Below are 20,543 nucleotides of genomic sequence, written 5' to 3' on the forward strand. Positions count from 1 at the left end.
CCCCTTGCATCTGCGTCAGAAATGGCAGCCTACAGCAGCTTCAGAGGGAAGGAAGCCCATGTTCAGGAAGAGACTGTGCCCTGTGTAGGTTGTGTCATAGCTGTGTGTCAAACTCTTGGGACCCATCAGTAAAAAGATACGAGCCTAGATTTAAAAGAAAGACGGGAAAGAAGGGATGTGAGACGGTAGTATAATAGTTGAACTGCTAAGAGCTATCCTGCCCCGAGTATTCTTACTGTGGATTCTGGCCAGAAAGAGTGAGAAAGGCACGGGCTGTCGGGCCCTCCGAGCCGCTGTTCCACGTTTTGGTGGGTATGGGTCATTAGCTGTCAGGCTTTCACTTGGGTACACAGTGCTGCGTCTGCTGTGTGTAATTTGCATAGATGCGGTGTAGTGCGGGGCTGTGTCTACTCTGTTTGACTTTTCTCTCTCTAGCCTCTTGACCTTTTGGCACCAGGTCCAGCCTATTTGTCCTTCTGGCAGGTGGCACAGTTACTCAATCTACAGGGAGTTTATCCCTCCTGTATTCAACATCTGTGTCTTCTCTGAGAGCAGCCCTGTTGTTGCTGGTGGGTAGGGTCTGCTCCGGGTGTGTCTGGGTTCTTGGTCTCTTAGTAGAGGAATTGAAACAAAGACACACTCAGATTGAGTAAAGCTTCCTTGCTCCTACTGCAGAGGAAAGTGACAGAGCAGGCCCGATGCACTGGCAGGACTGAAGCTAGTGAAGAGGCCATGATGACTGTTGCAAGTTCCTCTTGGGAGAAGGAGGGATTTGGACACTCGGAGCATAATTTAAGCTGTTGTGTTTTAACCATGCCCAAAGCCTGCCAGGCCTCCTCATCACATACCTGCTTCTATGTAAGAGCTTTTGTTACATAACCATTTCTCTAGCTTGTATGTCCTTTCCCATAATACATCTCATTTTAATCACATACACATCCAGTTATGTATAAAATGGTCAATAGGGAGTCTCCTTAAAAGTTGACTTTGAAGACAATTTGCCTTATTTTTGCCTAAACTCCAAACCAGTTCAGGCGAGATTGGCCTATCTTCTGTACTCAGACCAACACAAGTATGATTCAATAACATCTCAGACTGATGGACAGTAAGGCAAGGAGAGACGCCTGTTCAGAGAGAGACGTATGTGCAGCTCAGTGAATACGGAGCCCTTTGCTGCTGGTGAACTCCTAGGCAGCTCCTGTCCCTTCACATAAGCGTGTGAAGCTGCACTGCTTCAGGTCTGTAGGCCACACTAAGTTTCTAAGGCGAGCAGTACGCCATGACACACATTCCTAGGTGTCTAAAAGTTTTTCAGCAGATATTGCATGGCCAGTGTGGGATAGGAGATTTTCCTTGGCCAGGGAGGGTCCTGCTGTGCCAGCATGGGTAGGAAAGACACAGGAGTCCGTAGGCTTTCAACATTGCCTTCTGTTAACTACCACCCATTGGGGGAGGCAGCTGCTTAGGTTCAGAGTGATGTGAGTGCATAGGATGTGCAAGAGGGGGCCGTCAGGCTGCCAAGTGCATCATTAGAAGAGGGGAGTATACATAGTTGCTGAGCCCCTCTATGCTCGCCCCTCTCACTGTGACAGACCTCCAGACCCCCACGCCTGTCAGTTGACGTAACAGCTTGTTCTCTGAATGTGGCTGGGCTGTGGTGACAGGTATGTACAGGCCAGCACTCTCTGTAGCTGGCCACAACAGAATTGTGGAGACATTGTAAAACTTGGACATCTTCGGATGGAGTTGTGAATCAAAAGCCTGCAGAGGCTTCATAGGTAGCACAGGTCAATGAAGCCATAATTGATTCAGGCCTCGAAGAGTGATCGATCCCTGACTGGTGGCCTTGGTTTCAGAAGGCTGTGCTTGTGCTGAGGTGGGGAGCGTGCTGTGTGCTGAGACAGTATTGCAGTAGCTCCTCTCTGCTGTAGACAGATTTGCCAGGTAAACCTTCAAGAAAGTCAAGGCTTCGTGGTGTACACTTTGATGTTTAAAATGTGTCAAAAGCAACCATTAACTCGGTTCAGGCCAGCTGAGCTGGACCTGTGGCAGCTGCGGCTCTGCTCTGTGCAGCGTGTATCTGTCTTCTGTGTCATAAGCCACAAAACACACAACGGTAAGATACAGGCTAAAAATTGTTGGATGATGGTCTCCCGTCGAACCTGACTCCTTATGGTCCCTCTACCCATTCAAGAACACAGCAGCTTTCAAACTCAGGACTGAAAGCTGGGAGCATGCTCGCCTTCAGTGCTCATTGGCAGCTTCTGCTGGCAGGTTTGCTCCAGGTTCGCTGGCAGCTATCAAGAAATATGTCAGATGGCGTCCTTAGCCAGGAAACTGGAATTCGGGGTTTTCTTATCTCCCACCCGTGTTGGCGTTCCTGTCTTCCCCTCCATGTCTGTGTCTACTTTTCCCTTTATTCTCTTTTTGGTCTGAAAAGCATTTTCCTTCTCAAGGAACTGAGTGGCGCACAGCCAGCCTTAGTTCTTTCTTCTTATTCACACACCAAAAATAACTTTTAAAATCCCTTTTCGTTGTCTTGACCATTTTGGGAAAGCCTCAGCTCATGTGGCATTAGTCTTCCTGACAGTGTTTTGTGAATCTTGCTGCTCTCTGATGTTTCTTCTTGGTTATGCTTGCTCCTCCTCCTGTCCCTTCACATAAGCGTGTGAAGCTGCACTGCTTCAGGTCTGTAGGCCACACTAAGTTTCTAAGGCGAGCAGTACGCCATGACACACATTCCTAGGTGTCTAAAAGTTTTTCAGCAGATATTGCATGGCCAGTGTGGGATAGGAGATTTTCCTTGGCCGGGGAGGGTCCTGCTGTGCCAGCATGGGTAGGAAAGACACAGGAGTCCGTAGGCTTTCAACATTGCCTTCTGTTAACTACCACCCGTTGGGGGAGGCAGCTGCTTAGACACGTAATAGCGTGTAAGTGAAGAATAGGGAAGTAGCCACAGTGTGCAGGTCACCTTGAAGAGTCCTGGAGATGGAGGCACAGCTCACTCTGCAAACTGGGTAGGAATAGAAGTGATGCTTGGAGAATAAGCTGCAGTGATCAACAAACCACTGGCCAGAAACTGGGAGCACATGCTCCAAGCTCTGAGACATTGGAGAAGCATGTGGGTTGTTTGTGGCCAGAACAGGAACAGTAATGAGGAGATGGGATCTGTAGGCTGAGGGTTCATTGCAGCAGGCCTGATGACCAGTGGCAACTGCCAATCTGCAGCCTGATGGCTGTGCCTGACTGACAGTCTTGGAGCTGGTGATATCTTAGTCATCTTACTGTATTTTGTGTGATACCCAAGGATCTAATTTGTTTTTTTAGCTTTCTATTTTGACAGAATCTTAAAATGTATGCAATGTTGCAAGAATCATACCTGGAACTCACATGTACCCAGAATGTTTATGTTCTCATTTGCTCTAGCATTTTCTCTCTATGTATGTATTTTTCTATATGCATATAAATGTTTTATGACTTCTTGAGATTAAATTAGGACCACTGTGTCCCTTTACTGTTAACTACTTGGATGTGTTTGTCAGAACAACAAGGGCATTGAGTGTTTTTAAAAAGATTTTTTTTGTGTGAGCACGAGTGCCCATGGAGGCTAGAAGTGAGGTGTCGGCTCCCACTTAGTTACAGGGATTTGTGAGCCACTTAGTGTGGGTGCTGGGATTTGAACTCTGTTCTTCTGATAGAGCCACAGCTGTTCTTAACTGCTCAACTAGTTCTTCAGCTCCAAGTCGGATTCTGTACTTGTAATTTCTACCTTTTGGGAGGAGCACACAACTGAGGGTTGGACCTCGGACCCCACACATTAGACCTGTGACCTACCATGGGGCTACATCCCCAGAAGTGTGTTCTTACCTATGACGTAACGATCCAAGTCAAGATTAGGGTGGACCAAGCGGTATCTTGTTCATGTTGCTATTCAGATTGCATCAGGAAGGCAACTGCTGCTTTACCCTAGTTTGAGATCTAACCTATAAACATATTTTGTTTATGTAACTTTGGAAGAGGTTCTTCCTTGATTTTAGGCTTTGAGAGAACACTTCAGGTATTATGGAGTCAACTGCAGTTTTGTTTACCTGATGATTTCCTCATGAATAGATTCAGGTTCTATGTTTTGGCAGAAGTTCCCCTGAGTTTTGAGTGCTGTGGCTTATCCAAGTGTTGGTGTTGTCGTATTGTAATGATGACTGTAATGGGTAGTTTTGATTGGGTTAAATGCCTTGGACAGTAGGGCACACCCTTGGGTAGGTCTCTGCGGGCTTTTCTACAGAGGACTGCCTGAAGGGATAAGACCCATTCTAAATGTGGGGACACCATCCTATGGACTGAGATTCTGTACGGAATGAAAAGGAAAAGCCGGCTAAGCGTCGGCATTTCCCTGTGTGTATTCAGTGTGAGCGAGGGATGTCGCACCCTGACTGCCATCAGACTGTACCGTCAGGCAGTGAGCCAAAACAAACCCCCTTCCCTTAAATTGCTTCTGGTCAACTGTTTGGTAACTAATGTTGATCATTTGGTTAAGGTGGTGTCTTCACTAAAATTCTCCGGTGTGTCGGCTTTCCGTTGCTGTCGGGGTGGGGGAGGGCAACAGAGATAGAAAAAAAATTGGAAGTTGTTTAATGGTTTCAGAAGTTTCAGTCAATGGCCACTTGGCTTCATCACAGTGTCTGAGGCAGGTCATCATGGTGGGCAACAGGTGGCAGAGCCAAGTGTTCGCTCGCCTCATGGAGCCGGGAATCAAGGGAAGGAGCTTGGGGTCCCGTGGACTTCTTTGCTCTACTCCCAAGTCCCGCAGCTTCCCAGCACTGCTGCCTGCTTCAGATGGAGCTTTTAAGGCCGCGCCTCTGGAGGTGCTGCAGAGCTGGACTGGTGGCCTGTGCGGCAGCTGCTGTGACCTTTGAGGTCTTCAGTAGCTGTCAGTCTTGCAGCTCACCAGGCTCCCACCTACTGCCTGTGGCTCGGAATCTGTCACTCCTTCTGGGGTTTTTCTGGCCTTCCATAGAAAGGAAGGACTTTCCAGGGACAGATCTTGCAAACTTGATGCCATGCCTTTGTATCCACTCTTACCTCGCTGAACCTAGGTCCTTTTGGCCCCACTTCAATCACACCTTCTCTTTCGTGGCCTGGGTGAGAGGCCTGATTCTTTTCAAGCAGGAATTCAATGCCATCATCCCAACTGGCCCTGCGTGGAGTGGGGCTAATCTCAACGTCAGGCAGAGCCAATCTCGATATGGGATGGGGCTCATCAGTAGGGTCAGTCATCCGTATTTCCCTCGGGGCTGTGTGGGAACGTTAGCTGGTTCTCCTACCTTGAGAGGATTTAACCGGGAGAGAAGGGAACTGTGGGTTTCCTCCCCAGTAGGAAGCTGTGGCCAATCCCTGCCCGGGCCAAGTGGGACAGCTTTCCAGCTTCCTGTTTACAGCACACCATTCCACATTGGGGTTGGTTAGCTTGCTTTCCCTCCTCCCACAGAGACAGAGTTGACAGGAGGACCCTGGGATGACTTCGGTTATTGGAAGCTGTACGGTCTTTTTGGTTTTTGTTATTGATCTGAGCTCTCACAGGGCCCAGTGACGCTTAGGACTCTGCATAGAACCTCTTCGCGTGTTTGCGTGTGTTCACACAGTGTATGTGTACGGAGCCTTGGGTGTCATGGCTGAGGAGTCACCCTTCCCGACACCTCTCCTCCCATATGGTCTCGCATTGGTCCAGAGCTTGCTAAGTAGGCCAGAGCAAAGCCCAAGGACCACCCTGTCTCCCCTCCCCAGCTCTGAGATTACAAGTTGGTAAAGCCAGCTAAAGAGTGGAGATGCATGAAGAAAAGTCTGAGGCTCAGCGAGTACCAGGGAGAGAATTTGCCAGAAAAGAGGGGTGTATTTGAAGTGTACCTGGGTAGTGTGAAGTGGGGTGACACTTTACAGAGAGTGTGGTTTATGGTTTTCCTTCTCTTCTCTCTCCTCTCTTCTCTCTCCAGACAGGCTCAGAGCTCAGCCCGGTTGATGGACCTGTTCCAGGTCAGATGGACTCAGGGCCAGTGTACCATGGTGATTCAAGGCAGCTAAGCACCTCAGGGGCGCCGGTCAATGGTGCTAGAGAGCCCGCTGGACCCAGTCTGCTGGGAGCTGCGGGGCCTTGGCGGGTAGACCAGAAGCCCGACTGGGACGCTGCCTCAGGCCCTGCTCACAGTGCTCGCCTGGAAGATGCCCACGATCTGGTGGCCTTTTCGGCTGTGGCCGAAGCTGTGTCTTCATATGGGGCCCTTAGCACCCGACTCTATGAAACCTTCAACCGTGAGATGAGTCGTGGGGCTGTGGACAAGAGCAGGGGCACCCGACCTGAGAGCTGCCCTGAGGGCGGTGAAGACCTTGACACGCTACAGACAGCCCTGGCCCTCGCAAGGCATGGCATGAAACCACCCAACTGCAATTGCGATGGCCCAGAGTGCCCCGACTACCTCGAGTGGCTGGAGGGGAAGATCAAGTCTGTGGCCATGGAGGGAGGGCAGGAGCGGCCCCGGCTCCCAGGTACTCTGCCTCCTGCTGAAGCCAGCCTCCCAAACCCAAGCACCAGACCACTCCTTAGCTCTGAGGTGCCCCAGGTACCTCCCCTGGAGGGCCTGCCTCTGTCCCAGAGCGCCCTGAGCATTGCCAAGGAAAAAAACATCAGCCTGCAGACAGCCATCGCCATCGAGGCCCTCACCCAGCTCTCCTCTGCCCTCCCACAGCCTTCCCACTCCTCCTCCCAGGCCTCTTGTCCACTCCCGGAGGCCTTGTCCCCTTCTGCCCCTTTCAGGTCTCCCCAGTCCTACCTCCGGGCCCCCTCATGGCCTGTGGTTCCCCCAGAGGAACATCCAACTTTTGTTCCTGATAGCCCCACCTTCCCTCCAGCGACTCCAAGAACTGAGTTTCCAGAAGCATGGGGCACGGACACCCCTCCAGCGACACCCCGGAACTCCTGGCCTGTGCCTCGCCCAAGCCCTGACCCTATGGCTGAACTGGAGCAGTTATTGGGCAGCGCCAGTGATTACATCCAGTCAGTATTCAAGCGGCCTGAGGCCCTGCCCACCAAGCCCAAGGTCAAGGTTGAGGCCCCTTCTTCCTCCCCAGCCCCCGCACCATCCCCTGTTTCCCAGAGGGAGGCTCCCCTGCCATCGTCAGAGCCCGACACCCACCAGAAGGCCCAGACGGCGCTGCAGCAACACCTTCATCACAAGCGCAGCCTATTCTTGGAACAGGCCCGTGAAGCCTCCTTCCCTGCTCCCACGGAGCCTCAGGCTCCTGGCTGGTGGGCTCCGCCAGGCTCACCTGCCCCACGGCCTCCCGACAAACCACCCAAGGAGAAGAAGAGGAGGCCCCTTACCCCAGCTGGAGGTGCTGTGGGAGCGGAGAAAACCACCCCAGGGATTAAGACCAGTGTCCGAAAGCCCATTCAGATCAAGAAGTCCAGGTCCCGGGACATGCAGCCTCTCTTCCTGCCTCTTAGGCAGATTATTCTGGAAGGGCTAAGATCCCCAACCTCAGAAGGACAGGCACTTCCACCCACCCAGCTCCCTGCCCTGCCTCCCGCCTCCCAGGGTGCTGCCTCCCAGAGCTCTGCTGCCCCTCTACCCTCAGAACCTTCTCTTGCGCTATTTGCACCTAGTCCCTCCGGGGACAGCCTGCTGCCCCCTACTCAGGAAATGAGGGCCCCCAGCCCTGCGGCAGCCATGCAGCCAGGCTCTGCTGGTGGCCCCCTTCCCCCTGCCGATGACAAGCTGGAGGAGCTCATCCGGCAATTTGAGGCTGAATTTGGGGATAGCTTTGGGCTTCCTGGCCCTCCTTCGGTGCCCATTCAAGACCCTGAAAACCAGTCAACGTGTCTCCCAGCTCCAGAGAGCCCTTTTGCCGCTCGCTCCCCCAAGAAGATCAAGATTGAGTCCTCAGGGGCTGTGACTGTGCTCTCAACCACCTGCTTCCATTCAGAGGAGGGAGGGCAGGAAGCCACACCCACCAAGGCTGAGAACCCACTCACACCCACCCTCAGCGGCTTCTTGGAATCACCTCTTAAGTACCTAGACACACCTACCAAGAGTCTGCTGGACACGCCTGCCAAGAAGGCCCAGGCTGAGTTTCCCACCTGCGATTGTGTTGGTAAGTCCATTCGAGTGTTAGGGAAGGACAGAGTTGCCTGGCGGGCTTGGGTTTCAAGGCATTTCTGGCACATGGCTTACTGACTGCCTACTGCTGTGCTGTGCTCTGGGAAACGAGCTGGCAGGTACATGGAAAAAAAAGGAAACTGGTACCACTGTAGCCGAAGCCGCCGTCAGAGACGCTGTCTTCCTTTCCTTTCCTGTTGCTGCCATAAAATACTCAGCTAAAAGCAACTTAAAGGAAAACAAGTTAATCTTGGCTCACAGTTCAAGGGTGCCATCTATCAGGGCAGGGGAGTCAAAGAGATAGGAGTTTGAGGCAGCTGGTCATGTGACAACCACGGCCAGGAAGCAGAAGATGATGAATGCTTGCTGGTGCCCAGCTCCTTTCTCCTCTAATGTAATCAGAATGTCAGCAGGGGCATAGTGCTGCCCACAGGGGCTGGCCTTCTGTGTCAAGGTTAACCCCCTCCGTAAGCATGCCCAGAGGCCCATCTCCCAGGTGGTTTTAGATTCTGTGCCCTGACATCACAGAGGCCTTCCTGCAAAAGATGGTGCCTTTGCATAGCCCTATTCTAGGAGTGAGGAGTGCCTCCGGCTGAAAGTAGGATTTGTTTGGAATCTTTTTGGCCTAGGGAAAAAAGAAGAAAAGAGCAAAGTAGGCTTTGCTCTTGGCTTTGAAGGTGGTGGACAGGGATCAGATCAGTCAGGGCCCAGGGGCCAATGTCAGGAGATGGACCCAGGCGGAGCAGTGTGCTCCTGAAGGTTTGAAAGCAAGTGATGTCTTTGTTATCTTGTACATTTGAAAAACTTCTGGCTTATGGGGGAAGAAGAGACTAACCAGGAACAGGAGCTGTAAGGAAAATGAGAGGGAGAGAGTGTCTGAGGGGGAGGGAGGGGAAGAAGCAGCTGGATGATGGTCCAGGAAGAGGTCTTGGGTCTTGGCCATGGCAGTGTTGTTCACTCAGGACAGGTTTGGAGTGGCTGTGCAGCTAGAAGCAACACGTGCACCGGGTCTGTCACGGTTAGATCTGGGCCAGGTGTCCCTGTTCCACAGGTCAAGGCAAGACAGCCCATCAGTCTGTAGGCTTTGCCCTGGGCGCCGAGGACACTGCACGGATGTGACAATCTCAGGAGGTTCTTGCTGCTGCTCTGGCAGCCCTGGATCTGCTCTGGTTCCTGTGCCCTGCTGCTTAAGAAAGGCCCATGAACGGCACATGCCTTTCAGTATTGACAGAACGAACACAGCAACACTCACGATAAGCACACTGAATTCTTGTGGCTGTGTGATACACAAAGGCTGTCTTCCTGAGTTGTTAAAATGTGCGAACAGCAAATGATTTCTAAGGTGCCTGTCCCAGTGAGTGAGGGGCTCTGGACTTCCATCCTCTCCAGCAACCCCAGACTCTGGGAGTCCGTGATAGGATTTACTCGTTGTGCCCTGGATTTCTTTGAGGGGTGAAGAGCACTCATGAGCTCTGCTCCTTGTCAGATATGACTGTAAGGTTTGACCGTGAAGCTCTCGGTCCCCAGTGTTTAGGGGAAGTGTGTACAGACCATGAGCATGGCCCCTCTTGCCCTTCTGTGTTTATATGTCTGCCCCACTTGTCTGAATATAGTGCCCAGATCTCCTTACCTACTGCTTAGGGCTTAGTTGGTCCTTAATAAATGTGTTACTTTCAAAATCTCATTTTATGACTGTGAGGGTTGGTCGAGGCCGCTTTAGACTCTGAGGTGTAGCTCCATCACTCACTAGCTGGGAATGCTTGGACCCTTCTCTAACCTTTAAGTGTATCCTAGAGGGTGATGACCTGAAACAGGAAGCCGCTGAGAGCGATAGTACTAGTCACGAAACACTGCTCAGCTCCAGGCAGCAGACCAAGTGCTTCAGTCACCACCTCATTTGATCCACCGTGCAGTCACAGGATGTGAGGGTTGGAGCCGGCTCCCCTTCAACAGGTGGAAGCAAAAGTCAGGTTAAATGCTGTTCCAAGGTCATAAAAGTGGTAGAATCGAGATTTGAACTTAAGCACTTGGGCTCTTAACCAAAACTTGCACACTCTTATTTTTCTTTTAGCTTTTTGTATGTGTATGGTGCAGGGGAAGTCAGGAAATAACGTGTTGATGGTTTTCTCTTTTATTAAGTGGGCTTTCAGGGCTCTGATTCAGGTCATCAGGCTGTGCTGCAGACTGTTACCACTGAGCCAAGTCTGCAGGCTCCCAGCAGGCCATACTGTGACTGAAGCTGGTTAACTGATAAGCAAGGCCTAACTACCACAGACAGCAGCAGATGAAGGGGTTGACCTCCAGCTTCTGGAGGGCCTGAGGCTCCTGTCAGGAAAGACAGTCAATGTTATTTTAGAAGCCCCATGTCCAGAATGGGCCTTTTCAGTTGCTCTGGGTAGAGTAAATCAGTGAAGAAGGTTTTCCAACAAAAGAGCTCACTCTGAGATCCATGACAGATGGGGACCATCCCACATTCCAAAAATTTATCCCTTACCCTTGGTAGGCAGAATTTGCAGGTTGATATAAGAAGTTTTCTGGGCTATGAAGTGAGTCTTGGAGAGTCCACTCTGCTTGCTTCTCTTGCAGAGGACCTAGGTTTGGTAGCTAGCACCCCTTTAACAGAGGTTCAACACCATCTCTAACTCCAGTTCTAGGGCGTCTGACTCCCTCTTCTGGCCTCTGTTGGTACCAGGCACAAACATGGCACGTGCGCAGACGCAGACAAACACACACAGCATGTAAACACAAACAAACATCATCTTTACTGTTGAGAGTGTGTGGGTGTTGCAGTGTTCCTGATATTTGGAAGTTTGCGTTGGAGATACCTTATTTGCCTTAACTATCCTGTAACCCTTGGCAGGAATGGGCAGGATACTGGAGTGTGGGGACTGCTGTGTCCACACTCAGTAATGGAGAAATGCCCAGAGAGAAAGATTAGGACAGAGAACGAATCCGAACACTATCTTAGTGGGAAAAGCTTCCTTTAGGATCTAGTCACTATTTCATAGATGAGAAAGCAATCTGGGTTAGCTTTTAACCATGTCTTTATGTATCTGAGGAGCAGCCAGCAGGAAGCTGTGGGAACTAACCAGAACCCAGGCAGGAGGTTAGCTGTGTGGGGCCAGGAGGCACCGGTGCATTTTAGGCCTGGTATCCTGCCTAAAGAAGAGAAAATGCTTGTGTGAAAGCCTTGAGGAGGGAGTGATGTGCAGCAGACGTGGCTGGTTTCAGCGACTACTGGGTGACATCGGTAGGGACAGCCCGGAGTGGAGAACACGAACTTATCTTGGTTTGTAATCACATAGAGTCTATTTCCTGTAACTTGCATTTTTTTTTTTTTTGAAAATTTGTTCCCTTCCCTTGTGTTCATTTTGATACGATAGTCTTAAAATATTTTTAAAACAATAGGGCATTTGGATAAAAGTGGAGAATCTGGTCCTACATTAGGGGATCAAAGAAAACTTCCTGGCAAGGCTGATGTCTGAGTTTTAGAGGATCATAGGTGGTAAACAGGAATACAGTTGCTAAGGAAAGGACTGAGTACAGGGAAGTGAAAGGGCATGCAAAACCACATGAGATGTGGTGAGGAGAGATGCAAGAAAGACAAGTTCTGGTGTGGCTGGTATGTTCACTGGGAGTGGTGGGAGAGTGGTTTCAGGGGAAGGAGAGATGATACTAAAAGCAGAGAAACCAGTTTGCAAGCTCAAGCAAGAAATTGTGGGTGCTTGGGTTAGTGACTGCCAAAGGCTAGGCATGGTGGCACACGCCCTTAATCCCAGCACTCGGAGGCAGAGGCAATGGGTCTCTGAGGGCAGCCAGGGCTCTGTAGAGAAACCCTATCTCAAAATAATAATAATAATAATAATAATAATAATAATAATTAAAAAGAAAAAAAATAGAGACTGCTGGTTAGGAAAGAGGGGAAAGATGGAACTTCAGCAGTGGCAGGCGTTAGGAGTGGAGGAGGAAGGTTGGTGTGACTCTTGATTTCAGGTTGGGCAGCGGGCTGTGTGTTAGAGCAGAGCGCAGGCCAGCGTGGCAGGTGTGAGAGGTCAGGACTGGATCCAGGAGTTAGAGGCGCTGCTGTAAGTGATGACGGTGGGCATTGCGGTTGCGGTCACTTCCCGACTAAACGTGTAGACCAGAAAGATGCCTGACAATAGAGATGACCAATGTTTAGGGGTACGGGCTCACATTGGGGGTGAAGGTCATGCAGGAAGATGTGGAGGAAAAGGCAGGATAAAGTCCAACCCAGCCCCCCTTCCGGGGAGCATGAGCATCAAGCGAGAGTGAGTCAGTGTTTGACGCTGGCTGACAGGGTTCTGTGTGCTCACTTTTGCAGTTAAAGCCTGTGTTTCTTGATGACAGTCTTGTCCCTTGTAATTCTGACACGTCTAGGCCGGCAGGCACCCTGCATATTTTTGGGTTAACTGGTCAACCTTATTCCACCTCTCTATTTCATCTTATCAGAGATGTGTGATAAGCATAGGATAATCTCTTCACAGTCTTTGTGGTCAGCTGTAGACCTATTATATAAAGGAAGATCAATTGCCAGCAGCATAGACTTCAGCAGGTGATCTGATCACATTGAAGAATTGCTTCCAGTAATCCTGATCCAGGACAGGTCCTGACCATCTGCCTGCCCCGCTCTCAGGAAGTGTTACACTAGTGGGTGCTTTTGGAAATGGATTTTATTGGCTGTATACTCAAGCTGCCCGTAGCATTGCGTTAAAAAGCTGAGGCCTTACAGAGGATTGCTAAGCGTAGAGAAAACCCGACGAGATCTGGGCATTGGCTGTACGTGGTCTCTGTGTGCCAGTGTCACAAAGCAGTGCTCACAGTCCCCATGTGCATTCTGCTTTTAGCTTTCCCTGCTGGGAAAGTGGAGGCCCTAGAGTCTACTACTGTTCTCTTCGTCTGTGTGTGAGTGTGCTCGTGTGCCACAGCGTGCTTGTGGAGGTCAAAGGTGGTTGTGCCTCTTTCCACTGTGTGGGTCTTGGGGCTCTAACTCTGGCTGTCAGGCTTCAGCAACTGCTTTACTTGCTCTCCATAGTGTGCCTGTAGAGAGGAAGGGGAAGGTAGGAGGTCATTCAGAAGCTGAGAGGCCCCTCTTTCATTATGAGTGCTTTTTATTTGCCTCTTGCTAATGATAGAAAAATATGTTTTGTTTCTTCCCCCAGTCTGGTAGGCGTAGAACAGAGCTTTCTTTCTGTCTTAGTGAGTATAAGATGAAGTGCATAGAGTTAAGGAAAATACCCCAAGCCCTGTGGGAGGCATTCTCCCAAAAATAGTATGTTGCTCTCCTCAGCTCTCTTCCAGAGGAGCTCGTATATATTTTAGAAAGAAAGAGAAAGAAGAAACCTCACTTTGCTTCTTGTCTCACTGGCCGGCGTAAGGAGAGAAAACAGAGTTGTTTTTTTTTTAAGACTTAAATCATTTTTCTCTTTACCTTAATGGAGAAGGGAAAAATACCACATGGGTTTGAAAGGGAAAAAACAGTGACCTAATATCCAGATAGCAAAATATTCCTTTCCTGAAACCTAATGAAAGGAGCCCAAAGGAATACAATAAAAGAAGAAAGTTTCCATGCCTGAAAACCAGCGCTGGCCCTAATCTTAAGCCACAGGTGCCAGGCTTGTCTGCCCGCATAGAAGCTTGTCCTGAGAACAGCAGTAGGGTGCACAGCACTGGGTATTGGGGAAACAATCCTGGACCCTCAGGAGCCCTACAACTTGGAGACTGGAGACCACCTGTGGAGGCGCAAAGTGGGACTTCACACTCCAAGCATTTGGTTGGGTAAGCCCTCAGCTCTGGTTGGCTGGCAGCAGCGGAAGCCAGACACCACGAGCCAACTCTGTAGGTGAGACCCAGCAGTGTTAGACTGAGGCCATTGCGCAGAGCATGCTATTCACTGAAACTCCAGGGAAAAGTCCTCCCTGATGTGAGCCTTTTGAAAAAACTGGATGGAGTAGCACAAAGTGAGAGTCCCTCCCACAGGTCTAACCCAACCCTCAACACACAAAGCTAGAGATTTACAGGCGTTTAACTCCATCAAACAGACACCTGGAGCTAAAACTCCTGCCGTCTCTGGTCCCCTTCCAGCCCACTGCGCTGTCTTCTTCTCTGGCTTCATTTCTAAGGGAAGAATCTGAGCAGCAGCTAAGTAAACGAGGGTAATATTCTGTTTGGGGCAAATGAGTCTAGAACCGGGGTTTTACTAGGAGGGCTACCTTATCCCTCTCTTGGCTGAAGGCATTTTGGGTTGGCAGAGCAGATGCAATACTGCTGACATCCAAAGGCCACAGATGCCGCTAAGCTCTGGCCACACGGTATGCTTACAGGAAAAAAGTATGCACCTCACAACGTGCATTGCAAAACAGTATGAGAAGCTGCAGGTGAGAGGCCTTGGGCATAAGCTTTCCCTCTCAAAGATTACCTAACGTTGAGGCTGGTGATGCCTGCCTATAATCCTAACTTCTCTGGTGCCTGAGGTAGGAAGATCAAAAGTTCAGGATCTGATTAGAGTGAGGTCAAGGCCAGCCCACACAATTAAGCAAGACCTTGTCTCAGAATGAAAAGCAAAAACGTGTGTGCGTGTGTGTGTGTGTGTGTGTGTACGTGCGTGTGTGTGTGCGTGTATGTGTGTGTGTGTGTGTGTGTGTGTACGTGCGTGTGTGTGCATGTGCGTGTGCACCAGCGCTCCCACACCCTCAAGAACTGAAATTGGAAATGAGGAAAGGCCACCTGTGGTGTGGGGACATAGAGGCATATTAAAAATGAGACTTTCACCCAGTAGTAAGAATGAAGGGTAGATCTCCAATCACACGCCTTTAGTCCCAGCATTGGGAGGCAGAGGCAGGCAGAACCCTGAATCTCTCCCTAGGGCTAAGGCTGTGTTCTGTCGGTGGCACCATTAGCTAGCCAGAGTGGTTGACGTAAACTCATACCAGCTTGACTCCGCATCCCTACCAGCAAGCAGCACCAGTATTTGGCACTGTGGTGTGTGACAGAACTTCTTTGTGCCTTTATGCACATCTCCTTAGTGGCTAATGAGGTTGAGTGCTTTTCATATGCCCCCTTAAGTAAAGGGGCCCTGTGAGTCTCTTGACCTGTGCAGCTATTACTGATTAGTAAAGATTTTTAGGTCGGATATAGCTATTGCAGTTCTGAGTAGGGTATTGCAATATCGTTGAATGACTGAGATCACAATTTATGCATGTAAAGGACTCCTTAAGAAATGTCCAGGACTGTATACAATAATGACAGACGGGGAAGTTGTGCTAGGGGAAGGGCTAGCAGTAAATGCTGAATACACTCAGATGTACAGAATATAGAATAACTGATAGTTCTCCTAAACAAAAGCTTCACCAGGCAGAGGTGTAGGTTCAAGGTCATCCTTGACTACAGATTGAAAATTAAGGCCTTAGAGATCAGAATGTCAAAATAAATAAAATACAGGACGTACTCACATTTGAAATGGATTTATTATATTACACATCTTTCTTTCTCCATCTCCCTCTCTCCCCCTTTCCTTTCTTCCTCATCTCCCTTCCTCCCTGGCAGGGCCTCACATATCCCTGTCTAGCCTGGGATTAACTCTGTAGACCAGGCTAGCCTGGAATTCAGAGATCTGCATACCTCTGCCTCATGAATGCTGGGGTCAAAAGCATGTGCCATCACTCCCTGCTTATATTAAACACCTTGTAATCCAGAGAGGGAAGTGTATTCACAAGGACACTAACAAAACGCAGATGGTAACGGAAATGGAAGAAGTTCTAGAGGCACTAAAATCTCCAAAGGTGCCATTAGTGTTAGCAAAAACATGAGATTGTCCAAGTTAGAGATGGTGTGGTAGGGGAATACAAAACTCTATGGCAAAAATGGGAAATAATGAAAATTAGAAGCAATAAACATGGAAAACCAAAGGTCAGAAAACTAAATGTTATAAATAGGCTCAGCCCCCTCCCCCCAGTGACTTGCAGGTTCAGTGTTATTACCAAGAAGGCTGTTGCAGCTCATTTTGCTGCGGGAAGCACCATGCATTGCTTGCTGATTTACAGTACATTATTTCAGCCCTGCAGAGTGGCACCTCCCTGGCCTGGTGGCGCGGCATTGCCTGCAGAGAGCTCTTGCGGGGTGCTGTAATCCTGGCTACACTGTTGTAAAATTCTGCGGGTGTGCTTGGCAGGGCAGGCAAATCTAAGTGACCATCAGAGCGATCAGGGCTAGCTTGTCCGCTTGTCACATCTGCACTCTGGGTTTGTGGTGTGGGCTAACAAGCTTCTGGATGCTTGTATCTCCTGTGGACTTGCAAGTAAGATGAAGGATGTGTTTAGCTTAGGTGACACTCCTCCACCCCCATTCCAGGGCTTCCCATCACTCCCTCTGTTAGCGATGCCATTTTCCCCACCAGCTTAGGGTAGTGAGAGCCGGGTAGTGCTTTTATAAAGTTACTTTGTCCCTTTTGCATCCAACAGTCATCCTTGGGATTGCCAAAGCTGTTCAGGTCCCCATGATCTTTGAATGGATTAATTTTTCATTGGTGATGACAGAGTAATGGTTTTGTCATTCTCTCTGTCTTTCTTCTATTTAATTCCTGGATTTTTCTGAAGGTTAGATTTAGAAAGCATCTTCTCTAGGTGAAATAGTCCAGTCACAGAAACATGGTTCCACTTAGGTAAGCTATCCTACATAGTCAGCTTTGCAACTTCCCACTTCTCCACACCCTTGACTCTCTGACAGCCGTCATTCTGTTTATTTAAAGTGTCCTCAAAAAGAATGTGTTCTGACTCAGTATTGAAACAAGAAGTTACTATGTATGCAGTTAAGAGCACTTGCTCCATTCTCCGGGGACCTACATTTACATCCTAGCTTTCATGTTGGATGGCTCACAACTACCTGAAACTCTAGCTTCAGGAGGCCTGATGCCACCTTCTGGCCTTCTTGAGTACCTGCACTCATATTCCACCATCACTTTTTCAAAGACCCTTCATGTTTAGCAGCACACAAGTAGACACAGTGTATGTGGTGGTGAAAAGTGGTGACCTATTTATTTAGCTCTCATTGTTCTCCTTGTTCTCTGTATGTACTGATAGATGTGTCTATTTAAGCAAGTCTAAGCTTTTTCAAAAAGCTCAATTTCTAATGACACAAAGGTGTTCCCATGCTTTAGAAAGCAGTTTCCTTTTTTTTTTGTGCCTGCGAACATTGTACAAATGAAATGTTTTTTCCTGTGTTTGTGTAGTTTCATCAACTAAGCATTCTCTTCCAGTGTTTATATTTAATGTCTGTTTGCTACAGTTGCCTTCTTTTGCTCAGCTTCTCCCAGATTTGACTGGTTTGAAGCACATTCAGGCCAGCTCCAATGTTCTTTGGACATCATTTAACCTTGTCCACTCCCCAGGCGTGTCTGCTATCTGTGTGTGTTCGCTTTTTATACAAGATGTTTGGAATACATGTTGTTACTCTTCTGGCCTTAGATCTTGAATCTTAGACCTTCCTCTAAGCTGGCCTGGTGCTCTGGTGGATAATATTACAAGTCAGAATAAAAGAGCTGGGAGTGTCCACAGCTCTTGAGAGTGTTAGAGCATTTATGCTGTTTCAGTGAGTAGACCCTAAGTTCGCAGTGATTGCTGTCGTTGGGCTCTTGATGCCCTCCGAGGGCCCCTGTGATGAAGGCTGGGTTCCTAGCCTTTGCCACTACTGGGGGAAAGTGGAGCCCGTAGGAGGTGGGCCCTAATGGAAGTAAGTTAGACTGTCGGGGGTGTGCACGCGTGTGACCAAACTCCTCCTGGGAAGATGCAGCACAGTCAACTACTCACCCCAGACAGGGGTCTCAAAAACAAACCCAAACCCACCAGTGTACAGACACCACTGACATCCAGCTTAGTGGCCCCGTGAGTCTTCTCGGAGTTACGTACAAGAGTATGGGTGAAGGGTTACCTACAGGAATAGAAATGACTCCGACAGCTGCATCCAAGGCCCAGCCCAGCATGGTTGATGTTGCTCACGAAAGCTGGGAAACGCGCAGCACAGTGCACAGCCTGCAGGCAGCTCGACAGGGTAGAGAGTGTCGCTTCCAAGGGACTCTGGTCTGAACCTCTCCCAGGCAGCAAAGCTCGTTTCTGCTTCTTTCAGGAAGCTGTTCTGGTATCGGGGCCTTCTTTGCAGTGCAACCCTGGCTCTGACTGCCTGCTCTAGCAGAGGGGCATAGTGAAGATGGTAAGTTTCAGGGACTTCCTGAAGCTAGTTTGATTTGCTTACTTTCCTGCTTCGAGAGCCTCCCTGCAGGACCCACCTCCTTCCTCCTCTCTGCTTCCTAGCTACTGTACATAAGGACAACAAGCCTATGGCCTGTGTTCCCACTGTGATACTTTGTGCCGCCACAGGCCCAAACATCAGGGCAAAGTGACCATAGGCTAAATTTTTTTGACCCCAAGCGCTAGAGCAAACCTTTTCTCATTAGAAGTTCGTTAGCTCAGGTATGTAGGTGTCCGTCATGTTGAAATGCTTAGCAATACATCAAGCATTTGCAATTCAAATTAAGCATCGGGTTTTCACATAACTTCATATTTATAGTATCTCTTAATACTAATGTTAACGCCTAACTCGGGAACCTATAAAAGTGCTGTGTGTAATGATGTCTATGTAAAGCAATATCGGGCCAGTGGAGTGGCTCCGTTTATGTACCCAGGCTTGCTTCCAGAACCCAAGGTGGAGAGAGAACAGACTCCATAAAGCTGTCCTCCCACCTCAGTACGTGTGTTGTGCACACACAGAATACATTTTTAAGGCAAAAACTGTTAAGTGAGATATTTACATAACAAGAAATGGGCACTTAATGTTCATCCCCACATGAAAACATACTCAGGAAAGAGATGGTGCTTGTAAGACACACCTGGGCTGTGTTGTCAGCTGTGGCCTTGGCTTTTCCGGGGTGTCTTCCCTGGGTTTCGGCAGCCCTCCCAGAGAAACCTGACCAGCCAGTTTCCAGATAGGCTTGGTTTGGGGCAGAATTGCCAGGCTTCAGTTTTCAGCTTCACCTTGAACGTCTCCTTCTTTCTCTGCAAATTGTGTAAGCTGAAGTTTTCTGACGTGGGGCAGAAGGCAGCCACCAGAGCTACCCGGTGTTCAGTTGCCTTGCAAGACCCTGTAGTCAGTTCATTCCTTTGCATTTCCTCTTCGTAGCAGAAGCTGGAACAAAGCCCAGAAGCTCTGTCATAGTCTCACATTCTGTTTTCTGTATGCCATGATGTAGCTGTCTACTAGCACCTATAAAGAGCGTTCAGGCCACTAACTCCAACCCTCATGCTCTCAAGGCTGCTCTCTCCCAGCCTCCACCATGTTTCCTCTGTCGTCTTCTGGTTTTGCATGGTTCAGAATAGGGTGTATGTGGAGTAAGTCATTTTTTTCTCTGTGGTTGAAGCCATTCATAAAATGCTGAGGACTTGGTACTGACAGCTCCTCTGATCCTCAGCTGCTCTGTAATGTACAACTATCATTTAATTGCTTGGAACTTAGGAAGGCTGTGTAAGTTGCTCACAGCCCCACAGTCGTTGACAAGAGCCTGAACAATAGCAGCCTGTTGAGTTCATGAGCCTTTTATCTTGCACCCAGAGGCACAGGGATTAGAGAGGTTGGGGACGAAGCCACCATTGTTGCCCAGGCTCTTGTCCACAAGATCCGTATTTGTTCTTGTGTGTACCACTCACAGTTACATAATAGAACGATCCTCTCCTTGATGCCTGGCGCACAAGGTCCTCTGGGAAAGCCTACCTTACGAGATACACAGCCTATCAGCTAGGCCTTACGAATGAGCTCTTGAGCTGAGGCGATGGCTCGGTGGGTAAAATGCTTGTTGGGTGAGCATAAGGGCCAGCACTGGGGTCCCTAGGACCCACATTGTAGCCCCAGCGGTGGGGTGAAGGACACAGGTGGTCCATGGGGCTCACTGGACAGCCAGTCTAGCCAAAAAGATGAGCTCCATGTTCAAAGAGAAATATTACCTCAAAAAAAAAGTGGACGTCTATGGAGGTGGCTCAGTGAATAAAGTGCTCAGAGTACATGAGGGCTGGAATTTGGGTCCCCATAACCCACACAGATGTGCATGGCATCATACCTATAATTCTGATACTCCAAAGGGTGACCAGGGATCCTGGAGCAAGCGAGACCAGCTGGATTGGCCAAGTCTAGGTTCAGTTTTGAGACTTTTGTCTTAATGAACTTGAAGATGGGTCAAGGAAAGATGCTTGTTGGCTGTCTCAAGCCCCTGAACACGTGTGCACATCTATCTGCACATGTGTGAGCATGCACGTGAGACATGCGGTATTGACGCTTGTCCGCCACACATGCACGTGCAGGTGAGCAGGTGCACGCTTATGTATGCACACGACACGT

General features: G+C 49.3%; 1 protein-coding gene across 5 annotated transcripts in view; it reads left to right on the forward strand.

The window, feature by feature from the left end:
* Tet3 (tet methylcytosine dioxygenase 3) overlaps positions 1-20,543 on the forward strand; it is a 94,481-nt gene that overhangs the window by 44,269 nt on the left and 29,669 nt on the right. For 4 of the 5 annotated variants that reach the window (XM_021664754.2, XM_060383467.1, XM_021664756.2 and 1 more), the window contains one exon: positions 5,988-8,142. In XM_021664754.2, coding sequence (XP_021520429.1) covers positions 5,988-8,142 — 2,155 coding nt within the window. The remainder of the gene's footprint in view (positions 1-5,987; positions 8,143-20,543) is intronic. The other variant, XM_060383468.1, reaches the window with a different exon arrangement.

The sequence above is a fragment of the Meriones unguiculatus genome, chromosome 5 (assembly GCF_030254825.1).
Source record: "Meriones unguiculatus strain TT.TT164.6M chromosome 5, Bangor_MerUng_6.1, whole genome shotgun sequence".
NCBI classification, from domain to species: domain Eukaryota; kingdom Metazoa; phylum Chordata; class Mammalia; order Rodentia; family Muridae; genus Meriones; species Meriones unguiculatus.